Source organism: Mastomys coucha, unplaced genomic scaffold (assembly GCF_008632895.1).
Source record: "Mastomys coucha isolate ucsf_1 unplaced genomic scaffold, UCSF_Mcou_1 pScaffold12, whole genome shotgun sequence".
In the NCBI taxonomy this organism is placed as follows: domain Eukaryota; kingdom Metazoa; phylum Chordata; class Mammalia; order Rodentia; family Muridae; genus Mastomys; species Mastomys coucha.
This window is the reverse complement of record NW_022196894.1, coordinates 33,699,225-33,708,760: the sequence shown is the minus strand read 5'-3', so window position 1 is coordinate 33,708,760 and position 9,536 is coordinate 33,699,225. Positions and strand designations below refer to the sequence as shown.

The 9,536-nt window shown below is 43.9% G+C and overlaps 2 protein-coding genes across 7 annotated transcripts in view; one reads left to right on the top strand and one right to left on the bottom strand.

Moving 5' to 3' along the window:
- Window positions 1–4,849, bottom strand: part of Kpna1 (karyopherin subunit alpha 1) — a 57,567-nt gene extending 52,718 nt beyond the window's left edge. The window contains exon 1 of one of the 3 annotated variants that reach the window (XM_031363793.1): window positions 4,675–4,849. The gene's annotated coding sequence lies outside the window, so the exon portion shown is untranslated. Of the gene's footprint in view, window positions 1–4,019; window positions 4,145–4,260; window positions 4,376–4,674 lie in introns of those variants that run through there. The other 2 variants (XM_031363796.1, XM_031363794.1) reach the window with 2 other exon arrangements.
- An 18-nt stretch (window positions 4,850–4,867) lies between these two features.
- Dtx3l (deltex E3 ubiquitin ligase 3L) overlaps window positions 4,868–9,536 on the top strand; it is a 60,190-nt gene continuing 55,521 nt past the window's right edge. Inside the window, exons 1-4 of one of the 4 annotated variants that reach the window (XM_031363789.1) lie at window positions 4,868–5,132; window positions 5,374–5,450; window positions 5,563–5,743; window positions 5,984–6,060. Coding sequence is in view for 1 of the 4 variants with exons in the window: in XM_031363788.1 (XP_031219648.1) it covers window positions 5,053–5,132 (80 nt within the window). In the remaining 3 variants the exon portion in view is untranslated. The remainder of the gene's footprint in view (window positions 5,133–5,373; window positions 5,451–5,562; window positions 5,744–5,983; window positions 6,061–9,536) is intronic. The other 3 variants (XM_031363791.1, XM_031363792.1, XM_031363788.1) reach the window with 3 other exon arrangements.

The window sequence follows — 9,536 nt, the reverse complement described above, 5'->3', positions numbered from 1 at the left end:
GGAGGGGAGGGGAGGGAAGGGAAGGGAGGAGAGGAAGCCTGCCAGGCGTGGTGATACACTCTGGGTAGCAAAGACAAGTAGATCTAGGTCTGTGACTATGAGGCCAGTCTGATCTACACAGCAAGTTCCAGGCAGTTAGGACTACACAGTAAGACCATTAAAGATAATTAATAATAACAATAATAATAATAATAGCAGCAATAGGGGTTAGGGCTGTAACTCAGTGGTAGCTCATATGCCTCAGAATGCTCAAAGACCTTCATTTAAGCCCCAGAACTAAAAAAAAAAAAAAGAAGAAGAAGAAAAGGGGCGGCAATAAAACAAAGAAAAGTATTTATCAATATAGAACTAGGCAACATTTAACAGAAAAAACAGCATGTAGAAGTATAGAGACTAGTACAGGGTTGGCAGTTTTTTTCTTGTTATCCTATTTTAAAATTGAGGTAAATTTAATGGTCATAAAATAAGGAACTAAAGACAATCTCTTAATTGTAAAGTTCAGCCTCTAGTTTGTTCTGATGTAAAGACTTAACTGCTGACAAAGCCAAGCTTTAATGATTGGTATAAACATATTATAAACAGCCTTATGGCTTGAATCTTACTGTGGTGGGGCATGTTACCTAAGCAGACAGTAAGACAATCTCCTTCTCAACGTGATTTTGCAAGGATAATAACTGGAAAAGCATGTGATGTACACAAGGCTGACCCAGAATGAATTTTACTGCTTTCTGTGAGTCTATTTCTCAGTTAGAAGCCCTCATTCTGACCCCAAGCTGTCTTGTTGGTCACGAAGCATGAGAGACACATGGACAACTCAGCACATATCCTTATTCGTGCTGGAAAACTATTCATGATGAGCAAGCAGACTTATCTTTGTATATGAAGGGCAGCATTATTCTTGTTATATGAAGAGGATTATCCCCATTATCCACATTCTGGATTATTGCCAGCTCTCAAAAATTATTCCAATTAATCTACAACATTGGGGTAGAATGGTTTGGTTTTATTTTTTTCATTTAACATCTATTTTGCAGTGTTACTAAGATCTTCAAAAAACAGACAGAAACTACAATTCATCAGTCCACATTACCACATTTTCAATGGAATACTTCACAATCCTAACACAAGTTCTATCTGTACTGCCATCAAGGGAAGACAAAAATCAGCTAAATTCAGCTAAAAGAATTGTCATAACCAATGTTTTCTTCGATTATTACACCTAAATTCACAAGCTCCACAAAGTACAAAGATAACAAAACAAAAACAGAGTATTAAGGGATTATTTCTATCAGTAAGTCAGTCACTGAACCAATCAAAGGTCTTAACTTTTGGTTTGATTTATGTAAGCCAAGTAGGCCTACTTTGTGCTGAGGATAACTTTGTACTCCTCATTTCATATCTCCTTCCCAAATACTAGTGCTAATCCTAGGAATGAAATAATCCTACTCTCCATTCGTGGGAAAAGATAAAATGATAAAATAATTGAAAGCAACAGATAACAACAAAATATCTCAGGAAAATGACTGTCTGATATAAAACAACTTATGACATAGTACAAACTGAAGAAAATTACAAATATTGAACCCACTGAGCCTACCAGTCAACACAGAAACACATATACTTACAAAAAAAAATTAGTCTAATACAAGCAATCCTGTATTTAAGGGAGGGGGGAGGGAAGGGGCAATGGCTGGAGGGGGTAGTTCAAAAATTGCTGCTCTTACAGAGGACCCCAATTTGATTCCAAGAATCCATGTTGGACATCTGACAATTGCTTGTAATTACAGTTCCATGGGATCCAACACAACCCTCTTCTGGCCACCTCCACAGACAACCCCACACATGCAGCACACACTCACATATGCACATTTTTAAAAATAGGGGTATGGATATACATGCTTGTAAACCCAGTATTGGGGAGCAGAGACATACAGACCTCTGCTCAACTGCCTGCCAGCCAGCTTATGACAAGCCACAGGCTTCAGATTCGAGGAGCCCTGTTCTCAAGGAAGGCCAACAAAGCTCAATAGAGGAAGATGCCCAAAGTCCTTCTCCAGCTTCCACATTCACACAGTTAGCACAGGAACCTGGACGGTCATGTTGCTTGCATTGCAACCTTCATGTATATACCCCACATACACATACACACAAAAAGAGCCTACCACTAGCAACAAAGTTTATTTTGTTTTTAGTTGTTTTTTTTTTAATGTGTGGTTCCCTTCGGTATGTGTCATGTCTAGATAAAAAGTCAAGATGTGTAACACTTCATGAAGACCTCTAAAAAGCACCTAATGCAAGAACTGGAGACATAATCCAGTGGCAGAGCACTAACCTAGTATGTGTAAGACCAGGAAATGGACCCCTAGCCCCACAAAAATAAAACCGGCATAATTGCCTGGCAGAATAGGACACACCTTTAATGCCAACACTTGAGTTCCAAGACTGCCAAGTCTACATAAAGAGACCCTATCTCAAAAGAAAAAAAGCATGATGCAAATGTTTGATTTAAGGTAATTATCTTTATTCTCTTTGCTTGACTGCAAGTTTTCTAGGTTTGATTTTGTGGACCTTTTGGGAGGGTTAAGGGTTAACTACAGGCCTTGGGCATGCTACATTCCTGCCCTGTTACAGGTTTTGCTTTCTTGGTTTGTGACAGAGTCAAGTTCCAGGGTAGCCTCAAAACTCAGGATCATCCTGCCTGTCTCTCAAGTGCTAGGATTATAGGAACAAGCTACTAGCTCTTACAATGCATTTTTATCAGCAAATAGTTTCCCTGGAACTGTAAGATTTCAAAAATTATACTGTCTTCTTCCAGTGATTTCTGGACTAGAAAGATGGTTCAGCGGTTAAGACAGGTTTGGTTTCTGATACTCAAACTCAAACCATCTTCAACTTCAGTTTTAGAGATTCTAAAACCCTCTTATGGCCTCTGCAAGCACCAGGCACCATCATGATGCACTTACAAACATTCAGGCAAACATTCACTCACTTACAAAGTAAGTAAAATATTTATAAGAAACAAACTATTCTTAAAACTAATACTGTGCTCTTCCATGCTTTCATTTATACTAGGAAAAGCTAATATCTGCTTCTAAGCTGCTGTAAATTTGCTTTTATTTCTTTACTTCTCAGGCCTCCATCTTGAAATTGTGTATCACATAAATAATAATCTGCCAAGAATAAATTATTCCAGCAAAACTATAGAGCTAAACCAGTCTCAATTTCCTTTCAAAATTTAGATCTTTCAGCCTTCAAAATGGAGAAAGGAGATCAGGAGTGACAGCACACATCTCTAATTTCAGAATTCTAGGAGTCAGAGGCAGGTAATGGCAGCCTGATCTATATATGAACTCCAGAGCTATGTAAAGAGACCCTACCTATAAGTAAGTAAATAAATAAATATTGTACACATCATGCATACAAATTTATACAAACACACACACTAGCAGGCATCCTGTTGTTGTACCTGTAACCCCAGCACTTGAGAGGCTGAGGCAGGATTGTTTTGAGTTCAAGACAACCAAGAGCTATATATCTAATGCTAGGCCAGCCATGACTAAATAGTGAGACCTGTCTCAAAAACAAAAAGAAAAGGCAACCTACAGACAAGAAGGTGGGGACTAGTACCAACTTAGTCATCTAGGCTGATCGAAATTTTGGGCTGACTGCATAGTGCATATCTGAAATCCTGCCACCCTGAAGGCCAGGGCAGGACAAGAAGCTCAAAGCTAGCCTACTAAACAAAACACAGTCACTCAACAAACAAACAAAAACAAAACAAAACAAAGCAAAATGAATAAAAAAAAAAAAAAACGAAGAGGAGGAGGAAGGAGATGGTGTTTAAAGGAACTGTTTTAAAAGGGGGGAAAAGGGACAGATGATAGTGTTAAATATTTCAAAAGCATTTCTCGGTGGCTGATTCTGATAGTAATTTACCAAACCGAAGTTTAAGCCTTAAATCAATCCATTTGAAACTTTTCATTGAAAAGCGTTTGGAAGCAGCTGCATCCAACCCTCACATTCTTCCTTGCCGACGTCCATGATCCCATTCACCCCTCCAGTTTTCTGCTCCCAGTGCGAGCTTCGGCTAAGGCTTGGCGGTTTCCCTCGCATCACCGCTCACACAGCCGACCAAGTTGTCATTGCTATAATTACCACACCCCCGTCAGCAGCTCCAGGCCCGCGTAGTTATGACATCTGTAAACTGCAGCCTCCCGTCTCCACCCCCACCTCCCTCCAAACACCGGCCCAGGTGGTAACCTGCCAACTCCCGGATCGGCCCCGCACGCCTCGGCCGCAGCCACCGCACTCCGCGCCGCCCGCCCCCGCCCTCGAGCGAGCGAGCGAGCGAGCGAGCGCGGCGCGCACACTCCGCGCCGCCGCCCGGCGCCCCGCAGTCCCCGACGCCGCTTCCACCGCCGCCCCGCCCCGACCGGCGTTCCTCACGGCGAGCACCAGCGTTCCCCACCCCCACCCCGCTCCGCCGCCGCGCGGCCGTTAGGACCGCCGGGCCCGTGACGCGCGGGAGCGACGCGAGGGTCCGGTCCCCCGCGCGGCGGAGCCAGCTCCGGCCGCCGCCCGCGTCCGCCTTCGCCCCGGGGCCTCCCTCGGGTCCGCGGAGGGAACCCAGAGCCGCCCGCCGAGGGGGAGGGGCCGCGTGGAACCCCCACTCACCGGCTCCAGGCGACCGGTCCCGGTGCCACAACGAGGGTGAGACGCTCGCTCTTTTGCCCGCCCGCTGCGCCTCTTCTGCGCACAACCTTGACCAGCCGGCGCGCACCACGGCGGCGCTCACCAGGCCTCGCTCTCCGCTGCCGCGCACAGAGCCGCGAGACCCAGCTCAGCCGGCGTGCGCACTGCGCCTGCGTGCGGGGGCCGGCCAGCGCGCCTGCGTGCGCTTCGCCACCGCCTGCCTCAGGGGCTGCCGGGAAACAGAGTCTTCGAGCGTGGACGCTCTAGGCTGGCGCCGGCCAGGAAAAAAGGCAGCGGCCAGGGCGTGGGTTTCGGAGGACGAGGCTGGTAGTCAGTAAAAACGCAGACATGTAGAAGTTAATGGAAACAAACTTGTCCTCACTAAGCTCTTCCAGAATGGACGGATCACCCTCACATCAATATAGCTTCCCTCTCACATGGTAGGTACCTCCCACCCGAGCATGCTTATTGGATGAATGATGGCATGGTTGGAGGCTGAGGGAGTATTACAAAATACGTCAGTGTCTCACGTTCAAAGAATTCACATGCAGCCCGTTTGCAAGAACCTTCTGGGTATTCTCTTCAGTTCTCACCCATTTTGCCTGGTAATTTATTAGTATCATAAAACATTAAATCGATTTTTAAGCCTGGCATGGCGGTAACGCACGCCTGTGTTTTCAGCACTAGGCATCCTGAAGCAGGAGAATGGCGAATTCTAGACCAGCATTACTTCGTAGAAAGACCCTATCTCAATAACGGTAATTTTCTGCGAAAATATTTGCTTTGATCTGAGAAGGCGCACCAAAACAAAATGTTAAGGGAAATTGATTGTTACTGTTACATGATGAAATTTTTCTTTCTGGGGTGTAGACTGGTGGCTTCAAAGGAACACTTTAAGACAGCCAAGCAGAGGTCACGGGAAAATCTCATACACAAGACACAGTTTTAACAAGTCAGTTTAAAAGAAATACTGAGGAGCAACGGACATGAATCAATACATTTATAAATGTAAGACAGGAGGAGAAAAAGGACCACATGGACTAAATCCTAGGTAATGCAGTGTTTATTTCTCTTGGACTCTATGTTGGCTTTAGTAAACTTGACACAAACTAGAGTCAGCTGGGAAGAGGGATCCTCAACTGAAGAACTGCTCCCATCAGATTGGGGTGTTTTCCTGATTCACGATTCAAGTGAGACTGGGCGGTGCCACCTATGGGCTGTATAAGATAACAAGCTGACAGTAAGCCAGTGACCAAATTCCTCTATGATCTGTTTCAATTACTGCCTACAGGTTCCTGCCTTGAATTCCTGTCCTGGCTTCCCTCAAAATGTACTGTAAGCTGAAATGCCTGCTTCCACGTTGTTTTGGTTAGTTTTATTATAGCAACAGAAAGCAAACTAGAACAACTTTCTTGCTCCTTCAGAACTTCTCTCCCTTCTCACTTTCTCCCTTCTGCATCAGTATCACCTTCTCCACTAACAGTGTGCTTGCTGAGTTTGAGCAAAGCAGCTTTGGAAAAAGAAAGTGTTCTATCAGAGAGACTTAGGGGTTAGTTTTGTCAATTTGACACAAGCTAGAGTCCTCTGGAAGGAGGGGACCTCAACTGAGAAAATGCTTCCAGAAGATCCAGTTGTAAGGAATTTTCTTAATTAGTGATTGATGGGGAAGGGCTCAGCCCATTGTGGGTGGTACCATCACTGGGCTGGTGGTTCTGGGTTCTATAAAAAAAGCAGTCTACATAAGCCACGAGGAGCAAGCCAGTAAGCAGCAAATTTCCATGGCCTCTGCATCAGCCCTGTTGGAGTTCCTGTCCTGGCTTCCTTCAGTGACTGAATACAGTGTGGAAGCATAAGCCAAATAAACCCTTTCCTCCCCAACCTCCTTTTTTGTCACATTGTTTCATCGGCACTATAGAAACCCTAAGACAGGCAAGTATGCCTGACCATAGCTGAGTTGATGTCTGATCATTATATTCTGCTCAGGAGGTAAGACTCATTCAGAGTAGTCCTTGTGGAGGCTGGTTGTTCCCTAATCCACCCTTAGTCCTAGGTAGATAGAGTCCTTGAACGTCCTAACCAAAGGTCACAGGTATCCTCTAGGTCTCTCCTCTTTGGCAGGGCCTCCTCATCCCCATGAGACAAACAAAACTTTATTTGGTTTTACAATCCATTTCGTTTACAATCCACAGTCACTGACTGCTTGGGAAAGCAACGACAAGTGCCAGGCTCTCTTTGGACTCCCTTTTGTGTTTTGCACTACCTTAGTTCCTCTTCGTTAAGATTTTTAATAGTGGAAGGGTTGATCCAACTCAACTACAGTAGACCACAGCTGCATAATGCCTTCACACAGAAGCATAACGGTTGTACACATGTCTGGTCTTTTATGTTTCTGGTTTTTTTTTTGATAAATGCAAAAATTAAAGCACAGTATTTTTGCTATTATGAATATTCTCATATATATACTCTGTAGATGGAAACTGTCTTATCCTAGGACACTGCATCGTTTTTAGGACATTGCATCGTGTTTAAGAGTCTTGCCAGGGCTGTAAAGACAGCCCAGTGGATAAGAGCACTGACTGCTCTACCTAAGGTCCTGAGTTCAAATCCCAGGAAACACATGGCTCACAACCACCTGTAATGAGATCTGATGCCCTCTTCTGGTGTGTCTGAAGACAGCTATAGTGTACTTATAATAATAATTTTTTTTTTAAAAAAAGAGTCTCTTGCCTGTGTGTATATATGTACAACATATGTGTGAATGCCTGGTACCTGCGGAAACCAGAAAAAGGTACCAGATCTCCTGGAACTGCAATTGCAGACAGTTGTGAACTGCCACGTGGTTAATGAGAGGCAAACCAAGGTCCTTAGCAAGAGCAAGTACCCTTAACCACTGAGCTATCTCTCCAGCCCCAGAACACTGTGTCTTTAATATCACTAGATGTGATAGGCAAAAGTCTGAGATAACACTCCTCTGATCAGGCCACTGCTGTGATCTCTGATTCTTGATGCTGCTCTATATAATCCTCACCTATATTAGTCAGGGTTCTCTAGAGTCACAGAACTTACTAGATAGTCCCTATATAGTAAGAGAATTTATTATGATGACTTACGCTCTGTAGTCCAACTTCCCAACAATGGTCATCTGTGAATGGGAAGCCCAAGGATCTAGTAGTTGCTCAGTCCCACAAGGCTAGTAGATTCCAACAGATGTGCTGGCAAGTAAATGCAAGCAGGCAAAGAAGAAGAGAATCTTCCTTCTTCCAATGTAGATCTCCAGCAGAAGGTGTGGCTCCGATTAAAGTGTGCACTACCACGACCGGATCAGGGATTTGTTTTGTCCCAAGCTGACCTTGAACTCAGAGATCTCCTTGCCTTAGTCTCCTGGGATTCATAGCCACTGTGCCTCAAGATCTCCATGCCAAGATCCAGGTCAAAAATTTGTATCTCCTAGCCTCAAGATCTGGATCACAGGTGAGCCTTCCAATTGTGGATTGTAGTTCATTCCAGATATAATCAAGTTGACAACCAGGAATAGCCATTACACCACCCCTTGAATGTCTATAGGACCCCTTACTTATTCCTAGCCAACAGACTGTACTAAAAGATGATGGAAGACCTCCTCTGATGACATTTCATCTAATAGTGCTGTGTTTATGAAACTAAAAACTCATGCTGGCCTTAAGCAAGTTGTCATATTGCCACTTGCTTATAGAAGACCACCTGGTAGGGCCTGCTATAGCCTCTAGAACCTGAATAGCCTTTAGCTAGCATTCAATAAGAATCTAGAGCCTGCAATCACATAATCACAAGAAATGAATTCTGCTAATAGCCTAGGTGAGCTTGAAAGCAGAATCTTCCTGACTTGAGCCTTCATTTGAGAAACATGTACTTAATTGCGGCTTGACAGATCCTGAAACTGAATACCCTCTGTGAATAGGTTTGAATAGGTATGCCCTTCCACCACTCCCATCCCTCCAGTAGGCTCACATGTTTGAATGCTTGGCTCATGGGGAGTGTCACTATTGGGAGATATGGCCTTGTTGGAGTAGGTGTGGCCAAGTTGGAGAAAGAGTAGCTGAAGGGGCCTGCTCTTAAGTCTCCTATGCTCAAGCTCTACCCACTGAGGAATTCCAGTCTCCTGGCTGCAAGATGTTGAACTCTCTGCTTCTCCAGGACCCTGTCTGCATGTTGCCATGCTTCCTGCCATGATAATGGATTAAACCTCTGAAACTATAAGCCAGCCCCATTTAAATATTTCCTTTTATAGGAGTTGCTTTGTTCATGGTGTCTTTTCACAGCAATAAAACCCTAAGACAGGGCTGGAAAGATGGCTCATCGGTTAAGAGCACTGACTGCTCTTCCGAAGGTCCTGAGTTCAAATCCCAGAAACCACATGGTAGTTCACAACTATCCATAAAGAGATCTGATGCCCTCTTCTGAGGTGTCTGAAGACAGCTACAATGTACTTACATATAATAAGTAAATAAATCTTTAAAAAAAAAAACCCGTAAAACACCCTCCTAGCCAAAAGAAACTCCAAGATAATAAATGGGTGTTAAGCCACTATGTATGTTCATTACACAGAGATCAAACGCTAATGCTAAACTAAACTAATACACTGAGTATTACTGGGTTATTTCATCATGTTAGAGCCTACAAGCAGCATATAGATTCTTTTCCACATATGCTTTTTCCCCACACATTTGGAACATAATAGGTATAGACACTTATCTTCCAGCTTATTATCTCTCTGTAAACTATTTTTATTTTATACATGTTACTACTTTTATCATTCTCTCTCTCTCTCTCTCTCTCTCTCTCTCTCTCTCTCTCTCTCTCTCTCT